The 23,887-nt window shown below is 40.9% G+C and overlaps 1 protein-coding gene across 4 annotated transcripts; it reads left to right on the top strand.

The window, feature by feature from the left end:
- The first annotated feature begins 1,635 nt into the window (after positions 1-1,635).
- hnf1ba (HNF1 homeobox Ba) lies at positions 1,636-20,794 on the top strand. 4 transcript variants are annotated; one of them, XM_040131566.1, is made up of 10 exons: positions 1,636-2,054; positions 4,229-4,428; positions 4,782-5,049; positions 5,146-5,369; positions 11,239-11,393; positions 12,631-12,757; positions 12,860-13,042; positions 13,932-14,050; positions 14,471-14,515; positions 18,256-20,794. In XM_040131566.1, the coding sequence occupies exons 1-10, from the start codon at positions 1,675-1,677 to the stop codon at positions 18,274-18,276; spliced, it is 1,722 nt and encodes a 573-aa protein (XP_039987500.1). In that variant the 5' UTR covers positions 1,636-1,674; the 3' UTR covers positions 18,277-20,794. The 4 variants fall into 4 exon arrangements, with proteins under 4 accessions (XP_039987500.1, XP_039987497.1, XP_039987499.1 ...); XM_040131563.1 differs by having other exon boundaries at positions 12,631-13,042; XM_040131567.1 differs by lacking the exon at positions 1,636-2,054 and adding an exon at positions 2,698-3,174 and having other exon boundaries at positions 12,631-13,042.
- Positions 20,795-23,887: the final 3,093 nt, after the last annotated feature.

Genomic DNA, 23,887 nt, shown 5'->3' on the forward strand with positions numbered 1-23,887 from the left:
CTGTCTCTAGATGGGCCTTTAAAATTGTATAAAACTCAAGATCTAACATCTCTCATCTAAAACTAAAAAGTTATGACAACACGCTCTACCAGAGCAGCCAAAGCTGAAAATTCATTCATATTTGCCAGTGGGTTTAATACTGAAAAGTCTTGGTTGAGATCCGGCTCACTGTGAAAAACCCTGCAGCTCTGCAGACTTGAGGTTAAGGATCCTCCGCTCTGACAGCAGCAACAGATAGATTTCACCTTCCAGGAAAAATCCCAGCTCAATTATATTAATATGTAGGATATAACATCTCGTTTGTTTGCATCATCTAATGTTTACAACAACGCTACGTTTATTAAAGTTTAGAAAATACATTTTAACGGGTTTGCTTGGACTTTTAAGTCAGATTGGACACTTTTAACGTCGCGCTGCATCTGACTGTGTGAGTGCATCCCTCTGTCAGTCTGTGTCTAGGAGGATCAGCTTCATGTTGAGCCTCTTCCTGCAGGAATAAACACAGATAGCTTCAAATTTACTGTTGTTTCATGTGCAGGATCTTTCCACCATGCAAAAGTTTGTGATCCCTAATAACTTCATTCTGCTTTTTAAAAAACGATATGTATATATATTTGTGTGATGTCAGGGTATAAGAGAAAATTGACCATTATGAAACTTTTAAACTCTGTCCCACATTTTCAAGGTTTAGTAACATCCTGCATTTACATGATAAATTATATCATGTAAGAATGAATAAGATATTTTATTATTGCCCGATTGATTTACTGCTAATGGACAGCGACAAGAAACAGTTAAACATTTTAAAGTTTAAGTTAAAAATATTTGTTCGCACTGTATTAAAATGTATTTCTCTGTGGTCAATGTGAGCTGTATGGCTAAAACTAATGAGATCATTGGGCTTCATTAAATGAAACAAAGTTGAATTAATGAGGACAGCAACAACCAGCAACACCTCATTAACAAGACCATCAACGCCCATATTAGTAGGTAATCTTCTCTCATTAGTAAGTAATCATGAAAAGACTTAGATGCCTACATAGCAGTATAAATTAAGTCCTTGGAAACAAAAATAAACCATCCCTCAATAGACATATCAACGAATAAATGAATTACGGTATTGTTATCTGGCAGAACTACGTCTACGAGTCCTAATATTGGTTTATAAAAGAAACTCTTATGGAATAAAGCCACTGTTGAGAGTATTTGATCCAGCGATGTGAATATGTGCTGCTCGCCTTTCTTAAAAGTCTTTAAGGCATATACATCAGGGTCCGAAGTCCATCAAAGTTTTGCTGATAAGGGGAGCCAATAAAAGCAGCAGCGTAGCAGTGTAAACACATGTCTACCTCGGCCCAGAGCGGCCCTCGTTCCGCGGATTTACATAAGGCTCCCATCAGCCGGCCCACTCATTACCATGTTTTATATTCCCCTGCGCTCAGAAAGCATCATGGCAAAGTGGCTCCATCCTCCCCCATCAACAGGGAAGTGAAGCAGCCTCTCGGAGCAGGTGTCAGCAGCAGTGAACTCCCCACAACACCGGACCACGGAGGAAAGAAGGAACTTTCTTTTTACTGTTGTTGTTTTTTTTTTTTTTTTTAAATAATCTCCCCTCTACCCCCCGTTTTTGCCTCTGCTCCAGTGCGCACACAGTAGGCCTATGTTGAGTTTTTAATGTTCTCTAAAATGGTATCCAAGCTGACATCCCTGCAGCAGGAGCTCCTCAGCGCCCTGCTGGACTCAGGAGTTACCAAAGATGTTCTGATCCAGGCCCTGGACGATATGGACCCCAGCCCGCCGGGCTTTGGAGTAAAACTGGAGAGCCTGTCCATGTCTCCCGCCCCGCCTCAGAGCGGTAAGATGAACGGGGCGGACGCCGACTCGAAGCCCGTCTTCCACACGCTCACCAACGGCCACAGCAAGGGCAAGCTGTCCGGGGACGAGGGCTCCGAGGACGGGGACGACTACGACACGCCGCCGATACTGAAGGAGCTCCAGTCGCTCAACACGGAGGAGGCCGCCGAGCAGAGGGCGGAGGTGGAGCGCATGTTGGCGTAAGTTTTCCGGCTACTTTAGAATATTTTTAAAAAATTTAAAAAAGAAAAAAAAAAGGTTAAGAAGTCGCGGCAGTATGAAGGCGAAATAAGAAAGTGAAAATAAGCGCTCATACAGATGTTCTGTTAATTGTAGCTCGCTCTACGCGCTCTTAACGTTTAAATTTTGGTCTTTTAAATCTTAGAAAATTAACATGCGAATCTAAAAAAAAAAAAAAAAAACACACAAACGGGCCTTTATAAGCCTAAAACACTTTTCCTACCTTGTTTACAGTTTTAAAATAACCCGCCACGGCTCAGCTTTCACATTCTGGTTACTAATTATCCACATGGATTATTATTTCTTTACCTTTGCAAAATATCAGCTGAACTTAGATCTATTTATTATTAACTTTACTCCACCTCTCAACGATAAAAAAAAAAAAAAAAAAAAAAATCCGGCAAATGGGGTCTACACGACGAGCGAGCGAATGGCAGCAACTCCTGGCTGGGAATTAAGGATATTAAAAACAGACAACTTTGATACGACTACTGCTAATAATGATAATTTTTGATTTAATTATCTCGTCATTAAACATTTTTTTAAAAACCATTTATTCACGCTGCAGTAAACCCATCGTGACAAAAACAAAACAAAACAAAAACAAACAAAAAAAATCCTGACTAGACATCACACATCAACATCCATTTATTTCTAATTATCTCCACTCAAACCACTAGTGTCACGGCAAAACTAATATTTGAGTATCTCTATTTGAAGCGGAAGAATATCAAAACTAACCCACGTGTAGTTAAGTTATTATTAATTTTATTCTATAAATCATCAACTGAAAGATACACAGTGGCGTGTGATTAGAGTGAATGGAGATCTAGTTATTCATTGTCAAAAGTTATAAACTAACATCTCCCACTTAACCCGCAGACTGAGATGTAGGGCCTCCACATTCTCCAAAACAAACAGACGTGTGTAGATTTGCCACAATTACCGATGTCAGTGTGTCTGGGCCCGCTAATCTCCGATTGCACGGCGAGGCTCCATTTTCACCTCCGACTAGATTTTTTTTTTTTCCCCTTGCGCTTCGCTGCTGTGATGAATAACGCGGAGGGACTAAATCCACAGGTAAGAGACCTGCACGGGCTTTTTTGTTGTTTTGTTTTTTTTTAATGCCAAATTTCCGTGAATGAGTCAGAGTCCATAGGGATACTGGTGAATGTAATTTCCTAAAAACGAAAAAACCAAAAAAAAAACCCAAAAAACAAATTATTTTTCCACTTAACTCTGCTTTTGATATTACTATCTATAATTTTAGAAACAAATATATGATTATAATCCTGACCTCAAATTATTCCTGGATTACCAATTAGAGAACATCTGGTCTTTGTATGACAAATGCATTTCTTTTTAGTTTAATCGAGTAAAACCTTAAAAAATATAGCTATAAATATTATTAACTACTGTTTTATGTCAAATGTATTTTATCTTTTGTGGACCGGTGCCAAGTATTTTTTTTTTTTTTGTTGCAAATAGCCTACTGTTAGAAAATCTGACTCATATATCTTTTTACTTTTATCAGTAGTTTTTGGCCAACTTGTGTGAGGATTTGTTACTGACTCTGGGGTCCTTCGCATTTCCATTTTCCTTGTTCTTTCTTGTTTTGAATTTGCACAAACCTAATCTAACTCTTTCCAGACTGAAATCTGAACCAAATACCAAGTCCAAGTTTCTCAACCTCCACTGAATCCACTTGAACTAACCTTTGAAAATATTTACAGCCTATTGAACGGGCCACAACGATAAAGGGGTTGTCTGTGAGGGGACTTATTATCGTTACAGCACCTTTAAACTTGAGGCCTTGCAAAACAGGGAAGCTGAAATGAAGGAAGAAGTTTACGAGCGGCTGTGTGTTTGATAAGAATATTTCTGGATTTCTAGATTTTGTTATAAGTATAAATAAGCAACTTTTACAGTGAACAAAACCAATATCATCTGAAAATCTCCCATGCCCCTTACATGAAGCGTTTCCTGATGTATTTGTATTCATTTAATAGTGTAACCTAGACCAAAAATCTGTGCAACGGAGGTTCTGCTCTTTACTACTTCCCCCTGAAAGCTGCACATGGTTCAGTGGTGAAATGAGTTGTGTTTTCTGCTCTTGTGTTGTATCGGAACCCAGAGAGGATCCATGGCGTGCTGCCCGCATGATCAAAGGTTACATGCAGCAGCACAACATCCCCCAGCGGGAAGTGGTGGACATCACGGGGCTGAACCAGTCTCACCTTTCCCAGCACCTCAACAAAGGCACGCCCATGAAAACACAGAAGCGAGCGGCCCTCTACACCTGGTATGTCAGGAAACAGCGGGAAATTCTCCGACGTAAGTTAATATTTGAGTTTCTCACAGCTTGGCCTCGGCCTGTAATGTGACGTTGGCAGCAGCACGGTTATTTATTTGGGTTTCAAACCTGTAGGGAAATGGAGCTGGATAGGACAGTTCCTCATCTTGCTGGATGGCATATACCCAGAGCAATAGGCCTGTGCTAGATGTTATGAAGTTTGTCATAATTCATCGAAAGCAAAAAGAAATATTATTTATGGATAGAAAACACCACAATTATGTGTCTCAGGTACTTCTCCTTTTACAAATCTGTCTTTTCCTTGTGTTATTGTGCTAAAAAGGAAGCATTTTGAAATCAAACTCTATTGAATGTTCCTCTTCTTACTTTTCAGAGTTCAACCAGGCAGCGCAAGGTTCTGGCAGCAATATGACAGACAAAGGCAATCAGGATCCGGTGTTTTTTTTCCCAGAGTTCAACCCGTCTGGTCAGGGCATGGGTCAGCCCGGTGACGAGGTCGGCAGCGAACCCTCCTGCAAGAAAATGAGACGTAACCGTTTCAAATGGGGGCCTGCGTCCCAGCAGATCCTGTACCAGGCCTATGAACGGCAGAAGAACCCCAGTAAGGAGGAGAGGGAGGCTTTGGTAGAGGAGTGCAACAGGTAGACACACATGACGCCTTCCTGCAGCTTCCTAGAAAAGTATTTCCCAACAATATCAAACTCAGTTTTTTCACCTTGCACGTCTGTTTCCCGCAGAGCCGAGTGTCTCCAGAGAGGCGTCTCCCCCTCCAAAGCGCAGGGCCTCGGCTCTAATCTGGTCACAGAGGTGCGAGTCTACAACTGGTTTGCCAACCGGCGTAAGGAGGAAGCCTTCCGGCAGAAGTTGGCCATGGACGCCATCACCGCACCGACCCACAGCATCAACCCGCTGCTGTCACACAGCTCGCCACATCACCCCCAGACCAGCGCTTCACCTCCCAGTAAGATGCCAGGCGGCGCTGCTTTGCATGCAGCACAGCATCACTCAGCATTAGCCAGTGACAGAAAATATAGGCTGACCTCAGTTCTAACAGAAATGTAAGATGTCCACTCCTAAAATTTGAACAACAGGGCAAAAAAGGACGTGATTTTGTTTTCCTCAGCGTGAAACTACTGTCCGAAAAGGTTAGAGGCACATTTGATGAGATCAGAGAGGCAGAGAGAGAGGGGCCGAGTGATCAATGAGCGTGAGTGAGTGAGCTGAGCAAATGCCATTGTTATTCTGATCTTTGAAAACACACTGAGAACAATCCACATTGTACCTGCAATCTCCACTCCAAAGTCAGCCTGGAGAAGCCTGACACAAAGGGCAGCAATCCTGTGACAGGCCAGGGTCAGGCCAGGGTCAGGGAGGGGGGACGGACACATCCAGATCACCTCGACATAACGCCGTCATTTCCACATTTCCTCCTCCCATACAGGTTGCTAATGACTCTGCCCTGAGAGTTGCCAAAACAATTAAATGCTGTGCGTTGTTGCTCTGACCATTTCACCCCGACCTGGTGTTTGCATGCGGAGTAATTAGTGTTGACTGAGTTTACCTGGTGTATACGACATTAAAACAAAGCTGAAAGGCCTCACAGAGCGTTATCCTCTGTGCCATCACTCACCCTCCATAAAACTGGGATTTGAGAGAGTCACTCAGAGCCTTTTGTTGTCCTCTTGTGTTCGAACATGAGGCGAGCTTTGAAGGGAAAACAAACTGTTTGCCTTGACTTGCTCTTTTACCTTTGGATAAACTGGTCCCACTTGGGGAATTGTCTGTTTGCTCGAGGTTTTCTTTTTTTTTTTTCTCTGCTCGCTGTTGCCAAGAACACCTGACCAGGCATTGACCTCAGGTTGCAAAGCCAGAGGGGTCAGTGATAAGGCTGCAGAATAGAAGGGACGGTGCACGGCGGAAAGCACTTTGCTCCCCCAAAAACCCTCAGCTGGCTGCTTACAAGGTGTCCTGCTGGCATCCTGCCGACTGCATCAGCTGTTTTTCAGTGTCAGCCCCTGGCCTGACAATAATATCCCAGCAGGGCGTCTCATTGCGTTGCTAGGGCACGGCCTATATTATGCATGCTTAATGGACAATTAAAACCCTTTGCTACTACATCTCCCAGGCCTTTGATAAGGGGCTCCTCTGACTTCTACTCTCTATACTCTACCTCAGCAGGGGGTCCCATTGTCTGTGGTGTATTAGAAGACTGCACTGACTGTAACCCAGGTTCATTTATCTCTGCTGCGCCTGAAGGAGGACGGATTTTAAAGCCTCCCCCCTCACCTTTATGGGCATTAGTATAGTTGCTGAGGCTGGGCGCAGACTTGGAGCAGCAGGAGCTGTCCACCGGGGTATTGGCTCTTTTCTGGCCAGACAGGACTGATGACCCCTTGTTCGCCTATAGAGAAAGCTAGTAACCCCCTTCCTTATTCCGTGGCTGCACCTTCAGTCATACAAGGGAGGTCACTACTGGGTCAGATCAAAGAAACTCCTCTTACTTGGGGAGTTTTTATTGTTTCTGTTTCAGTTCGTTGGTCAGTTGGTCACAACCGGATAGACAGTCAAACAGTGTGTCATGCAGTTTTGGTGGTGGCCTATTTTTACTCTGAGAAACGAAACCGATCTGAGGCAGACTGCATAGTTTGTTAGCAGGCTCGTGTGAGCATGCACCTGTGTTTTCCCATGCAATATTTACCTACTGTTGATCCACTAACAACGTTTACTGAGCTCAGGTAATCCATTTTATTTATGGCGTTTTACTTTGAAGCGCTCACCTCCACTGACAGGTTAGTTGAGGTCATAATATGTTCACTAAATGATAACTTACAATGGTGTGTTTACAAACGTGGGATTTTCTTATGCAAAAACAGTTTAAAGAGAAGGTGATTTGCAGTGGTGGAAAGTAACTAAGCACAAGTATTGTGTATAAGTACAGTACTGAGGTGCTTGTATTTTACCGAAATTAGTATTTCCATTTGATGCTACTTTATACATTTCAGGCACAAATATTTTACTTTTTACTTCATTACATTTATCTGAAAACTTTAGTTACCAGCAGTTTTGAGTTACTTTTAGAATTTTTTAAAGATTTTAGATTAAAAAAACACATATAAAGCTTATGAAATACACTAAGATGTTTCATTTAGGCCCAAAGAGATAAAACTATCCAGTTATGTCACCAAAAAAAGAAGCAAAGATTAGAGAAAAGTCTAGTCTAAACTTTTAGTTTTTACTTAACTATGTTGGCTTGACAACAGAGAGCTTTTCAGATTTTACATAAAATACATATGTTACTCTTACAAAATACAATGCATTGCTAATGATTAAACCAGTGGTTACCAACCTCTTGGGCTTGTAACCCCATACTATATAAAAAACAGTGTCTTGCTGGGACTCCTTGTCAATTTTTAGATGTCTAGGACTTGTTCACATTTCCGCCAAAAGGTGATTTCCCCTCTAAAAATCTAATTTCAAACTCTGTGGTTCTATGCAGTATTTCACAAAAACAGCAGAGATTATCACAAAGTCGAAAAAAAAAAAAAAGAATTCAAATAGGGTAGCAGAACTTTACCCAAACCATGAATCATCTCATGACCCCTCACATCTATCTTGTGACCGTTTGGAGGGGGCCTGACAACTAGGTTGGAAACCACTGGACTAAATTACCAAACTTTATAAAGTACGTAAAGTTACTGGTCTAAACTGTATATATAGTAGTTAAAACTGGCTCCATCTCGAGCAGCTACAAAAGCTAAATGTTGTTTACACATTAGTAGCCTCCAACAGTAGCAATCTTATATTGTTATACGGTGTATCAGTCACAGGGGTATTTTTCTGCATTACAAGTACTTTACTTTTTGATACTTTGACTAAATTTTTCTAAAACTTCTGTACTTTTCCCTTCCGAGGATTTACAATGCAGGACTTTTACATGTAATGGAGTATTTTTAGGTTATTGTTTTGGTACTTTTACTTAAGTAAACAATCTGACTACTTGTTCTACCACTTGTAAACTGGCAGCTGACATCAACATCAAATTGCAACATTGCTGTGTAAGCGGAGCTGCGTCGTTCTGCATGTTACCGAACTAGCAGACTAAGAAGTTCCAGATCAGATACAGTAGTAGGGGGGATTAACCGTGGGTTGCGTTGATTTACGTCACCTCAGGCTAGCTTGAAAAAGGGACACGCACAGAGAAAGGATGGCCTAGGTCTGCGCTTTCCACTGCTCTATGTCTCCCAGAGAGCCACAAAGAAGAGACTGGATACGTCCTGCAGAGACCCAGGAGGTCTGTCATATGCAGCGGCGCTACAATGACCGCTGCCTGGGGTTGGGAAGGCAGGCTTTGATAGTACATGGGTCACACAGGGAGCTAGAGCCTTTTAAACCTGCTGAAGATCCTTGCTACCACTCCCCTTCTGAAGTTCTCACCCTCCCCCTGCTCTCGAAGAGAAATCCAAACTTCTTCGTGTATTGTGCCATCTTGCTGGAGCAAAGTTCTGGTCTAACAGAATATCCAATTTGAAGACAAGATTCAAAAATTTATGAGGATTAACGTGGCTATAAAACCCTCTGTTCCCATTAGCTTTCTAGAAACCCAGAGAGTCTGAGTTTAAATCGTGGAAGTCCTCCTTACTTACTCCGAGGTTCCCTGCAGCCAGAATAACTGCTGAACCCAGAGAAACAAAACTGGCCTGAATAGCATCCTTTTCTCCTTGTGACACTTTAAGAGGTCACCCAGCCTCGAGATAACTGCCTTTTTATGAGTCCTCTTCTATTGTGTGGCAATGGGGGTCATGAGTCCAGTGGAGTGCTTTATTGTTCTGCGACTGTGTTTACAAGGCACGGTGGAGTGTTGTGGGGCTGCTAGTATGTTGCAGGAGACAATATGAAGGCTGTTGGCTGTACAAAATGGAGGACAGGTAGTTTAGAGGATGAAATATGCCGCTGTGGCTTGGCTCCAGTCGTGGTGGTGTCTGTATTCCTGGTGTCTGTCGTTAAAGTCGTGGTTCAACAGTATGGGAAATATGCTTGTTTGTTGTCTTGCTGGGAGTTAGATGAGAAGATTGACACCACTCTCATTTAGCTTAGCTTAGCATAAAGACTGGAAACAGGGCGAAACAACTAGCCTGGCTCGGTCCAAAGGAGAACAAAACCTCTAAAGCTCACTAAGTAACATGTAATATCTTGTTAAGAGCTGCAACAACTAGTTGATTAATCGATTAGTAGATCAACAGAAAATTTATCAACAACTATTTTGATAATCATTTTGAGCAATCTTTTAAGAAAACGATAAAAAATTCTCTGGTTTTAGCTTAGCTTAGTTTTTTCTTTTTTTCAAAAATGATTTGTTTTCCCGGACACCTGACGGAAATATCTGCAAACACGTCCTGTTCCAGTTTCCAGCAGTGACAAGAAATCAATGCCCCCCCGCCCCCCGGTGTCATCTAGCATCAGTGCCTCTCCCTCTTTTTTTTTTTTTTTTATCTCAAAATGGTTCTATAGCAGTCGTGTCTGACTGACTTTGGCAGGGCGTTCTGGCTGTCACGCCTGGGTCAGGGACGGAGGGCTCGGGGAAGATGTGAGATCTGAGTGCAAACAGTCTGTCTCTACGCTGTCATTGAGGGAGGGGCGCTCCCTGTGTCTGTGTGGGGCTGAGACCACAGGATAAGAATGTGTTTGACATTGCTTGTAATTGTGTAATGTTTACTCTGTTGGTATCAGAGGAGGCCTGCATCAGCAAACAGTAATTTGATTGTCAGTTGTTCGGGAGGGTGAGGCATTTCTTTGGGCCTCCAATGAGAGACAACAAGTAGTCTAGACATGGGATTAAATGATGACACTAAAAGAAGATTTTCAATTTCACTGCAACGTCACTGTGAATATGGAGAAAAATACTGTGAAACTTAGTGGTGGAAAGTAAATTTACTCTAGTACTGTACCTACGCTGAATTTTGAGGTCCACTTCCAACAACTTTATATCTTTACTCCACTACATTTCTGGTGAAAGTATTGTACTTTTTAGTCCAATAGATTTTTGCGACAGCTTAAGTTACTATCAATTTATAGTTACTGTTGAAACTGTTGTTTTGAAAAAATTACATTAAAAAAAACTTACAAAATACACTTGGGTGATTTTAGACTGTGAACCGTTGGTCTAAACTGTATATAAGGTAGTTAGAACCCGCTCCATGCCCAGCAGCTACAACAGTAAAATGCTGCTTACATACTGATGCATCAGTGAAAATCTAACAAAGTCATATATGATGATATGTAAGTCTTCAGGACAAGTACTTTTGTTTGGATACTTTAAGTACAATTTGTTGATAGTACTTATACTGATAGTATAGTGTAGTATTACTGATAGTAATCTGGATGCCGGACTTGTACTTGTAACAACTACTTGCTGCTACTTGCGTACTTTGGTATTTTTGGTACTTTTACATAAGTAAAGGATCTGAAGGATTTTTCCACCACTGGGGAAACTTCGCACTGACGCAATTCTGAACATCATCAGTAGCATTTGTGTGCTGATCACAGAGTCTGATGGAAGCTCTGCTGTAGTGAGTGTGTGTGCACAGTGAATGGCCTTGGCTGAGCTGCGCAGATAGCAGCGATGGACGGGTCAGTGTGTTTGTTTGCTCTGTCCTCCCCTGTCTGAGTCAAAGAGCATGTGACCCTGGTTGGTTGGAGTGACGGCGGTGCTGCTCAACACAGAACGAGGCCAGTGGCTGCCGTCCCTTTTCCCTAAATGTTATAGTTGAAGCACACGGCAGCCAAGACAAGTGCAGCTAACCAGTCTCTTTCTCCCTGTGTCTCTTTCTCAGTGCGTTACAGCCAAGGCCCCGGCGAGGTCACCTCCTCCACGACCATCAGTCACCACAGTAGCAACGCCATGGCGTCCAGCCAGTCAGTGCTCCAACAGGTGTCTCCGGGAGGATTGGAGCACAGCCACGGTCTGCTGTCACCTGACGCCAAGATGGTGAGTGAACACACCTGGGCCTTCATGGCCTCAGATTAGATAAGACCAGTCCCGTGTTTAGCATAAACGTACAAAGCAGGTTCCTGAACCTCCTCTCCCATGGAACAACTGGCAAGAGCCAACAATTAGCACATTGTGCTGCTCTGTTTGGAAAGTGGAGCCGGGGTGGCAGGCCATCGCTGGACTAGCACACACAGACTTCACCAGAGTGCAACAGGCATGTGCATAACTCGGCCAATAAACCTGACAAAGAAACATTCTGTCCTTATTGATTAAATGCCTCGCAAAGAGGAGCCACAGGTGGAGCGCTGCTTGTTCTGCCAGAGAAATGACGCCAACATTTGATTGTGCCTGATGCTTTCCTTTTTTCTACTTTAGAGTTTCTCCCCTCTGCCCTGGTCAAATATTTGATCAGTGACAAGGAAACCTGTGCAAGGACCCATAGCATTTGAGTAGTGGTGCAACAGAACTTTTGACGTATGATGTGTATTCTGTCAACACACAATATTCTTTAAATTGCCTCGCAGTACAAAATCCTTTTATTTAAATTTATCTGGTTACAAAAAATATAAATTATGCAAATCAGTTGTTGAATACTGCGCACCAACTTCCCCGTCAGCTCATAACGCCTCTGCTTTTTGGAGCAGCTTTGTGAAAAGGTAAATGACCACAGCGAAGGCAGGCGGTGTAGGGTGCAGCGGGTCAGAGCTGACAGTTTCTTATCTGCAGATGTGTGTCTGGCTGGTCTCTCCTCTGTGGGCAGCTGGCAGTAGTCAAATAGACGCAGCCCCACCGAGTGGGAGGCGCCCGATCCAGATAGACATTACTGTAAAAGTGAAGATGTTGTTTTGGATACAGCTGCGTTTTTTGCAAATAAGCATGTAAGCATTTGTATAAACCAACATGCAGGTGAAAACACTGTCAATGTGCTACAGAAACAAATGCACAGTCTTCTCTGCTGAGAGTTTTAGTATGATTTTCTTTTCTTTACCTTTTGTTCCTTATCAGTATTTGCTTGTGTGCTGTGTGTGAGTGGAATTACTCAAGCGTAGTGTTATACAAAAGAATCTGAGCTAAGTCAACATTAATGTCTGTTGTTTGTTTAGCAGACAACATCTGTTTCACTTTGAAAATGAATTCATGAGAATTTATATGAGTGCTGTGATCTCTTATAACGAATAGACAGCAGCAATAAAACAGTGCTGTAATGACATTTATTCCCTTCTTCGTTCCCCAGATTTCTGGTTCAGGTGGAGGACTTCCTCCAGTCAGCACACTGACAAACATCCACAGTTCCCATCACAGCCATCAGCAGACGCAGAACCTCATCATGCCTCTATCTGGAGTCATGGCCATAGCACAGAGTAAGTCCTCCATCCAAAAACTAAACACAGAAAAGAAGGGAGAGTCACTGAGTTTGTTTCATCACGACATGGTCCGACTGAGGTTTTCTTGCGTCTCACCAGGTTTAAACACATCGCAGTCTCAGACGGTGCCAGTGATCAACAGTGTGGCGGGCAGCCTTGCAGCGCTGCAGCCGGTGCAGTTCTCCCAGCAGCTCCACAGCCCCCACCAGCAGAGCCTGATGCAGCAGTCACCCAGCCACATGAGCCAGCAGCCGTTCATGGCTACTGTCACACACTCACACAGTCAGTAACACATTTCTACTGTCTTTTACTTTTTCACAAGCCTTCTACTATCCTGTGTAAATCAGTTATATCAGCGGTTCTCAACTTTTTTCGCTTGTGTTGCCTTAAAACAAAGTAATGTCTATAGGGCTGCAACTAATGATTTTTTACATGATTATCAATCTGCTGATTGTTTTTTTTGATTAATTGTTTTGTCTATAAAGTGACGGCAAAAAGTGGAAAATGCCTGTTATAATTTCCTACTGAGCAAGGTGATCATTGCAGCTCTGAATGTCACTTTGCGACCCCTTGTCACAGTTTTAATGTCTGTTAAGTCCTGAGCAATTGTTAAATTATTTTGTTTGAATAATTTCTAGAGGCCTGAAAAACCAAAGACTGCACCTTTTTTTCGCAAGCACAATGAATAACCCAGTGAAAAGTCAGAATTTGATGTAGACTGACTTCACTCCTATCCTAGGGAACAGGAACTTACACTTTATTATCAGTGAGAGCTCTTTCTAAAATGCCGTCTAAAGAAACAACGTACCCACCCTGTTGTGAACTATTAGGTTGGATTTTCTTTCCCAAAATGCAATGTTGGTGCCATGCATCGACACACCTCTGCCCACATGAAGAGAAGAGTCAAACCTTAGAGCCAGAGTTCCCAAACTATCTCCTAATATTAAAAGCGGAAAGTGAAAGCTGCACTCACCAATATTACATTTTTTTCAACCTACCTTCTTTCTTTGTTATCTTTCGGAAGAAGGTAGTTTGGCTGCGTAGCTTAACATAAAATGTTTTTCCTATCACTTTCCTCTGAATCACCTCTAAACCTTCCGGATAGCTTTTTTTTTTTTTAAATTCTATACTTTTGTGGAAGTGTGATAATCTATTTTGTTTTCATTTGCAGTGTATCCTCACAAGCAGGAGCCCCCACAATATTCCCATCCGTCCCGCTTCCCCTCGGCCATGGTGGTCACAGACGCCAACAGCATCAGCACCCTCAGCTCCATGTCCTCCAGCAAGACGGTCAGTCTTTTACCACCGAATCACATCACATTTTACAAGCCACAGTTAGCTGCACCCTCTCACCTCTGTCTGCCTGTCACTGTAGATTTTAGTCCAAGCAATCATTATGGGGATATTTGCATGAGAATCAGCGTTATATGTGTGATAATATTGCTTAGTTTTCGCTGTAATGCTGCTGCGGAGTAATTCTTACATGTTGCAACCGGGTGTACTGTCTCTTTTGAAAGGCGCCACTTTAATCCACCCACTCATTTCCTATTGATACACACAAAGTCACCCTCACAACCCTCACCCTGATGCGATTGAGAGAAACGACACAATCCAAGCACGAGCTAACAGCAGGAACTAGATGGCAACGGGGGAGGAGAACTGTGTGTTTTAATGATTGTGTGCTGACTTGTTTAATTCCTGTCACATTAGGACGCTCCTGTAAACAAGATGGTGCAACTTGGGGGTCTCTCCTGGGTAAATAAATTTTATCAGTTCAGTCATGCAGTTTAAAAAATGAATAAAATCACTAAAATGGCACACAAATGAAAAATTTTAAGTAGCCGTGCACAAGTGTTTCTTTTACTTAAAAAGTTTTTTTTTGGTTGGGGCTGCTGCTGATGTTCACAAGCTTTCATTTGACCTCAAACTAATTGACGAGACAGATATATGGAATATTCCTATTTCCTCTCACAGAGATGTCCAATCAATCACCTGTTCCCTCAGCCTGAACACCTCTTGATTAACGCTCCCTCCTTTCACTTTCCTCTGGTGAGAGTTAGCTCTGGGATCAGGAAATGAGCCTTGCTGTTAATCAAAGTTCTCAAGCCTTGTGTCCCGCCACTTTCCTCCATGCTACAGTGAGGCTGGAGATGAGGTGGGCTGGGTGGGTGGTGGCGGAGGTTTTTTTTTCTCTCTCTCTCTCTCTCTCTCTCTCTCTCTCTTTTTTTTGTTGGTAATTACACCTCTTCCTCTTTCCTACTTCTCCCTGCTCTCGGTGATCGCTCTAGCCTGAAATGTTGACCACGGTGCTTTCACACGCTCAATTTCCCACGCTGAGGCAGAGTGCTGGTACCCTCCGAGCTGCTACTGACAGACTGATGGGTTGATGGGATGATAGCTCAGGCCACGGTGTATCCTCTGTGTATTAAAGGAAGTAACACAAATCTCCCAGAGGCTGTGAAACAGACACATTTTAGCCTGGACGTAACACAGTCCCCAGGGATAATCAGCTGTTTAATTATCACTTCTGCAAAAACAATTAAGGTCTATGTTCATAAAAGCTGTACCCAGTGGTGGAAGAAGTACTCAGCTCCTTTACTAGAGTAAAAGTACCAAAACCACAACGTAAAAATACTTCATTAAAAGTGAAAGTCCTGCATTTAAAGTGCAACTAAATCATAGGTCATTGAACCTTCACATGGTCTGGCTGAAACTATTATTGTGTTAATTATTTGAAAACACTTAAATTCAATTCAACAAAATTGCCTTTAACTCACTATCTCTTCTTAATATTGAATGAGACCCTTTTGCATTTTTAAAAAACTTTTATAAAACTTTTATTTCATGATTACTTAACTAGAATACACTAGAATATACAACCAAGCAAAAATAGTGATTGACACCAATACTTACACTACTGCTAATTTAAAAAAAAAAAAATAAAGATCTCATTTATGGTAATGTAATTTAAAAAAAAATACTAAAACTGTAGAAAAACTGGATTATACAGGTGGAGTACTTTCTGATATTTAATGGACTGTAAATTGAAAAATATGAAAAATTAAAAAAAATAAATCACATTTATGTAAACTTTTATACTAAAGCTGAAACAGTCAGTGATTGAGGTCAGATACTTAAGTAAAAATACCAATGCAATAATGCTGCATTTAAAATCCCATTTAAGCAAAAGTATAAAAGTTTTATCAGCAAAATGTTCTTCAAGTATCAAAAGTAAAATGATTCTTTCTGCAGGACAAATTATCATATTGTTGGTTTGTCAATACAGATGCATCAATGTGTAATTAGCATTTTAATGTTGAAGCTGCTCAAGCCAGACTCAGTTTTATATACTTTATTTACAGTTAGGTAGTTTAGTCCAGTGGTTCCCAACCTAAGGGTCCGGCCCTCCAAAGGGTCACAAGAAAAATCTGAGGGGTCGTAAGATAATTCATGGGAGAGGAAAAAGAAATAAAACCAAATAACTCTTGACAATTTTTTTTTGTTTGTTTAATTTTTAGAACATTTTCCAATTTTTACTTTTATTGTGAAATACTGGACAGTTTTACCTCTTTGGGTCTCAAACTGTTATTTAAATGAAACCATCTAACATATTAACAGGGGAAATCTCTCTGTGGAGGAATAGCCTCAACTTGACACTGCTTTTTGTAAGGAGCCACAAGCCAAAAAAAAAATATTTAAAATTTAACAATACAATGTAGGGCTGCTACTAACAGTTACATTATTTTTTGTTATCAATGAATCTGCTAATTGTTTTTTTAATTAACAGATTAATCGTTATATGAAATATGAGAACAACAAATTTTAAAAATGAAAGAAAATAGTCCAAAACCCCAAGATATTCAATTAACTATAATGTAAGACCAAGGAAAGCAATTGAAAAAATGACTTAAACGAATTAATTTATAATTATCCAAATTTTCTGTCAATTGACCGTTGGATTAACCCACTAATCATTGCAGCTCTATATGTCTATCAATATACTATCAATAAATGTGGTGGAGGAAAAAGTACAAGGTATACAGTGACCTAAAATGGAAATGCTCAAGTTAAGTACAAGTATCGCAAAGTTGTACTTAAGTACAGTAGTTTAGTAAAATGTACTTGGTTACTTTCACCACTGGCCGTACCCCACTGGTCACCTGACCCCCCTGTGGCATTTCACAAACCCATTTATTTAGAGAGCAATAAGCTAGAAGGATATCCCAGGCATTTTCTTATCAGGACTTTATTTGGACAGGTCAGCATTCTTCTCGTGACACGACCAGCATGCGCCGGTTTTATAATGCTCATTGTTTACCGAGAACCCTCCGTTGTACCCGAGTCTCTTTTTAAAGCTCACCTCTGCTCAGAGCATGGCGTCTAATGACTCAGGTCTTACCTGCGGGTCAGCTTTATCAGGTGAAGCTGTTTGCTGGCCGTAGGGTCACACCTGGGTCACCTGCCTCCGCCCCTGGAGACGCAGGGAAACAAAAATAAATTCCACAGAGAATCTGAAAAAAGAGGGCATTTCAATGGAAGCAAGGCTTTTCAGAGTCAGGACAAGAGGGAAGGGGAATGTATTTGGTCAGGTGTGGGACACGAAAGTGCAGGGGGGATGTATTTGCCAGTGGAGGAAGAAGTATTCAAATCATTTATTTTAAGAAAAAGCAGTAATACCACACTATAAATATACTCCATTACAAGTAAGAGCCCTGCATTCATAATTTTACTAAAAGACTGGAGATTTTATATATTTTTGTTTTTATTGTTTGTGCCTCCCTCAATACATTAAGATTTCCGTTCCCTGTCTATGCTCCTCTGCCCCCAGCTCATTGGTTGCTACCGATGATACTATTCTTTAAAAACAGGTCACAAATATATATTTTTAAGTTTTAAATATACTGAATAAGAGGGCGGCACGGTGTTGCAGTGGTTAGGTTAGGGTTATTGGCAACTCTAAATTTGCCCGTAGGTGTGAGCGTGACTGTTTTCCTCTATATGTCAGCCCTGCGATAGACTGGCGACCTGTCGAGGGTGTACCCCACTTTTTCGCCCAATGTCAGCTTGGATTGGCTCCTACAGTGCCCCTGTTAATTGTAGTGAAGGAACATGTGATTCCCTGTGTCAGTGTGGATCATTTTGGGTCTTTATTAGTTTTTGGACAACAATGGAGGCCTGTGGCACAGAGGAGCAGGCCACAGTATGTCAGGCTTTGGCTACGCAAACAATACCTGTTAGTTGGATTGAGTCAAGTAAAGTAAAAAGTACAATATTTCCCTCCAAAATAAGGTGGAGTAGAAGTATACAGTAGAATACAGTGCTTGTAAGATACGTTCCACCACTAATATTTATATAAGTTTCATTTGTCAGGTCACTTTCATGAAATGATGTACATTAAACAGTGTATGACTGTGTTACTGTACAGATTATATTTATACTTTTATGTAACACAGACCTACTTTGTCTGACATTTCTCTCCCTCTCCTCCTTTTCAGTGTCCTCTTCAAGCTTGGTGAGAGCATCCTCGACTTCCTCGGTGCCGGGCAACCGGAGCACATTTTTCCACCCTCTCACCGCGGTAACCATGACGACTCTTAATAACCGGCAACGGCGTGCTGGATGATGAGTCAGTCAACAAACAAGTGGAGTGACGACGGTGGGCCATGCGGAGAAAATGAGAAATGGGAAAAGAGAAGGAAAAAAAAAAAAAAAACAAAGCTCACCGCACCTGAAAGCGAAGAGACTGGATACACCCCCCGCCCCCCCTGTCACACACACACATGATCAACAAGGATGTATGATTTTAACACAATCTTTGAAAACAGTATTCAATATTTCATGCCCCCCCCTCCCCTTTTCTTTCCCTAAAATATGTACAGTCATCCTCTTTTGTGACATGACAAAGGAACAAAAACCAAGCACCAAAAACTGCGTGGACCTGAATGAAGGCTCTGGGACAACCTATATTACACTGTGATTTAAGGTGGAAATACTCAGATACACTGAGACGGTGGTCAGCCTCTGTGAAGGCATAAGGACCCAATGAAGGCGATTCACTCACACAAAGTACCTGGATGCCTCTGCACGTGGGCAGAACTGTGTGACAATCACAATAACCTGTATTGATCTTGCGCATGCATTTGACATTCTTACTGGGCTTTAAAGGAGTCTTCCATATTATTCTTTCACACTCAGTTTACTGTGCTAGTAATTAGTGCAGGCGATGAATGTCCTCTGTCGCTGGAGGGATACATCATTTCAAGTTTGTTCAATGTGTATACTGTGATTGAAAAAGACTTTGACAATCTTGAAAGGACTATGCAATGTGTCTATAGGTGTATGCAATTCTTTGTGTGGCTGGATTCTGCGCAGAACTCACACACACCTGAGACTGGAAATGAATATGCACTATTAGTGAAGTCGCCAACAATTTATCATACTATACTGGAGTTGCTGTTGATAACGCCGCCTGTAAAATAACACAAAAGCAGATGGATGGATGTGTGACAAATATGCATAGTGTATGTACAACCTCCATTTGTCACCATGTCTCAAAAGCCTGCCATATCTATCAACCTGGTCTTGCCTTGTGGGGGGGTGGAGGGGGGGCTGACTCACACACTTTAAACGTGGCTCTTCCCCTCCATGGAAACCTCTGGCTTTTGTTTGCACACAGGTTCAGGTGAATTTCAGGAATGGGACTCACCCTCCTCCTCCTCCTCCTCCTCCTCCTCCCTCTCCCACTTCCTGCCAGAATGTGAAGAAATAGGACAAATATTGTCAATAACTCCTCGTCATAAATCAGGGCACAGGACCCCCCCCCCCCCATTGTAGAATGAAAATATTGACAAGTATTCAGAAACAAAACAGTCATCTTAGTCTGGTATTTTGTGAAGGAGAGAGACATGAAAGAGGATAATGTTGTGACAGCAGCTGCTCTAATCTTACAGGAATCCACAAAGACTGAGAAATGCTGGGGAGAGGAGCAGCTGCTGTGGGTACAGACGCCCACGCTAACAGTATTAAGGTGTGTTCAGTCAGAAAGCGAAGCAAACTTTCGCCTGGACCATATGTGTTTATTCATCACAAACAGTGTTGCCTGACTGGGCAGTTGTCTTAGTTTTTTTGTTAATTGAGCAGACAAAAATTGATTTGGGATTATGGATTTTTTTGTGATTTGGCCTACTTTTTGTGCCATGATACATATATTTTTAGATTCTGTTTGACTTACACTTTCCGAGGGTCCATAAACCCTCATACCTCCGGAGCTTGCCCGAGAAGCTTCACCTTTTTTTTAAGTTTTCTTCAGCATCAATGTAATAAATTTAGAGTTGCCAGCGCAGCCAGTGGTACATAGCAAACTGGAACCGCTAATGGCCAATTCGGCAAACGTAATTTTCCAAAATGTTCCCAAAAATCTCCAAGCGAATTCACGTCCTGTCGCGTCAGTCCACTGACTTTGTTTGTAGAGTTTGCTCGAACAGTTCGCTTTGAGTTCTGTCAGAACACACAGTCACAGATTCTGGTGGGAAGGTTTAAAATGTGGACCAAATTTGGCATTAAGAATAACTTCTCTTTTCACTACAACTACCCATGTTTTTTTGAGACAAAAAGTTTTTGACTATCGAACACTGCATATCATACGTGTGGCAGATCCAGTCTCCTGCTCAATATTAGGTCATCACAATGTTATTATTATTATGTTGGTTGGTTTGTGACTGTTATAGGCACATCTATTGCCATCTGATCAGAGGGCACTCATACTTGTGTGGCAGGACGTGATTTTTTTTTTCCTCCTAATGTATTATTTTTGTATAAAATTGAAATCAATCATAAATCATTATTTATACTTTCTGAGAAAATATTGATATTTCAAGTAAAAGTTTTTTTTTTTTCCAAAATGAATACACGGTTGTGGTTATTTTGTGTGCAGCGGTGAGACATCTCAGTGTGTTGGATCAGGTATACAGATCCATCAGTACAAGTATCAATACTACGATATAAAGATACTCCACTGAAAGTTAGAGTACTGTGTTCAAAATTTAGTAAAAGTAAGAAAACTATTTGCAACAAAATTTACCTCAAATCAAAAGTAAAACTACTCATCGTGCAGATAGGCCCGTTTCCATTTTTTCTTATATTGTTCTATCATTATGACTATCTTGAATCTCAATGAACATATGTATGATATATGAATAATTTACACGTCGCATACACACTACTGACGCTAATGATATCAGCATTATTGATGTTGTAGTGGAGCTCGTTTCAACAATTTCATACGCAGTTGGGATGTTTAATAATACTTTTATAAGAATCTATCATCTTCTCTAATCATATATTACATTACATTTTATATATTGATCATACAGTGTGTTTCTCACTTATGTAAAATCTTAATCTGCAAAGCAACTTGCCGCTAATAGCTGTACAATAAATATAGTGCAGTAAAAAGCACAATATTTCCCATTAAAATGCAGTGGAGTAGAAGTATAAAGTATCATAAAATGTACATGAGATACTTTACACCACTGCAAAAAAAAAACAAAAAAAAAAAAACAGGGTCTTGCCAGTAGAAAGAAAAAGCCGTTCCGTGTATACCGTCTGTTTATGGCCTCCACAAAGATGTTGTGGTGTTGCAGTGTGATAAGAAAACCGCCTCTTTCAAGTTCATAGATCGAAAGTGCACATTACATTTCAAGCGACCAGTTCATTGAACCCGACATGTTAATAGCGTGATTCATTTCAGCCTTTATCGGTTACTGACAGAGAGCACACTTTTAAAAAAAACATAGGTGTCGATATACTTCTTGTGATGAGAAGAAAGACGGGCTTCACTCGAGGTTTTATGTGAAGTCAGTACATTGTTTAATTTCTGCACACAGTGTCATATAGCACACACACATACACAAAAGGTCCATTAGTTCACTTTAACAATTGGTACTCTGAATTATCAGTTCAGATTTTTTTAAATGTATTTTACGAAAAAAAAAAAAAAGAAGAGTTAAAGAAAATCAAAGAAACTGTTTGTTGAAAGTATTTGAGACATTTGACATTTGACATATCTGCAAAAGAAGTATGATATAACCAAGTCATTATGAATCTCTTTGGCCTGTTCTGCTTCATTATAACAAGATCTTGATACAGTTAACCGCATTAACTACATTAACTGATTTTTTCTTAATAGCCGCTTTAAATTTTTTTCTTTCTTTGATGACAACAAAAGCAACCAACTCAAAAACTGCCAAGTCGAAACAGAAGTGCGTAAAGAAGTCGAAACGATTGACAGCTAAACAATATTGAGGTTATTGAAATAATATAAAATATAATGTGCCTGCCCTTTATTAGCTGCTTAGTGGCCTCAATAGTAAAAAGGGGTTGATGTGGCCTGTTAAACAGCAGAGAAAGACATCAGATTTAAAACTAAAGTTTGCGTCACGTGAAAAAAAATCACTGCAGCTGTATTGAGCCACTTTAAAAAAAAAAACTAACAGGATTGGGATTTGTATTACTTGGCAATGTCCTGACTCTGCTTTTCTATCCCTGTGTTGACCTGCAGCCTCCGTCACGGAGCCCTGCTGAGGAAAGCCTTGTAATCCACTGATGTTGCTCTATTTGGTTTTCAATGAGGCCTTTGATTTTCAGACCCAGGAAGCCCCTAAAGATCTGACCATGTCTCTTTTACTCTTTTCTCTAAAAGAAACTGAAATACTGGCGGGCTCATTTGCATCTGTTAGAGACTGGAATACAACACTAAACTCTCTAAACATCACATTTAACTGTGAATTAGGGTTTGAATACAAACTTAATTCATTTGCAGGTTATTGAATAATAGAATAGTTAGAAATGTGTTAAAGAATTTTCAGGCTGCAAGCGCAGTTTATATTTGCTGAACAGTTAGTGATATTATTGTACTGTCCTTTTTTGGGTTTTATCCTCCCAACTGCTTCCCTCTAAGTCTTGTTATTTAAGGTATAAGCGTGTGTTCGATCGGGAAACACTGGATTGATCTGTGGGTCAGTTTTGGATGATCACGATTGATTTATTTTGTTCTCAGCTTTCTATGACGTACAACCAATATTTTATTTGATCAATTTAGCAACCTGATGTTTTGATTACATTTGCAGCATAAATCATTTAGGATTTACTCCAGGTTAAAGTTGATTACCATAAAGAAATAACACATTACAAACTGCTAATTCAAGTATAAAAACAGAATTACTATAGTTTAATACTTCAGTTTGTTTTGGTCATTTCTGGAATATTTTTGATGATTAAACTGTTATGCGACTATGTAAATAACCATTTAAAACATTTAAAACAAATTAATTACTTAATATTTGCCCAATTGTGAGGAGTTAGTTTGATGTGGACAAACCGATTAAAACACAAAACATCTTTTAACCACCACTACTTCCCGCCCTGCACCTCACCAGAGATTAAAGGAACGAAAATCAGAGTTACTTTGTCCACATGCCGGGTGGCTATTGTCTTCCAGGGGGCTGAAGTGAAGGGAAGAACTTCAACCAGTCTTAGGTACAGTACTGATTCAGTGATTTAGTACAGCATCTGTCTGATCAAAGAATAAGAACGTCCAGGAAACAGAGGATCACCGACTCTCCTTGTGAGAGGACTGGCGTGACTCCCAGGCAGGGGAGCGTAACAGGGAAGGTCACGACTGATGCCGCCCAACTTTGGCAAGACATGATTCACACACTTCCTCTGAGCAAACGGTGTCATTCAAAACAATGACATCTTTATTACTATTTAAACAAAGCAATGGGCTGCATGTGTTTCACTGTGCAGACATGCAGAAGTTTATCCCTTCTCCCAGAACTCAAGCTAGTTCATCATCATGATGTTTCAAGTTATTAAATCTGACTGTGAACCAGCTCTGCAAACGTTTGCACTAACATGTATAATGAGGAGAATCTAATACCACAGTGTAAGGAAGAAGTCTTTGTCCATAAAACCCCACATTCATAGAAACATAAACACAAACCAATCTGCGCTGTCAAGTTAAAACCGTTCACAAATAAAACAAAAGTATTAAAAATGCAGCGGTGATGAAATGTTACGTGTAAGAACAAGATGACAGATGAGTAGTTTAAACTGCAGCAGCCCCAA

This window comes from Xiphias gladius, chromosome 7 (assembly GCF_016859285.1).
Source record: "Xiphias gladius isolate SHS-SW01 ecotype Sanya breed wild chromosome 7, ASM1685928v1, whole genome shotgun sequence".
Classification (NCBI taxonomy): domain Eukaryota; kingdom Metazoa; phylum Chordata; class Actinopteri; order Istiophoriformes; family Xiphiidae; genus Xiphias; species Xiphias gladius.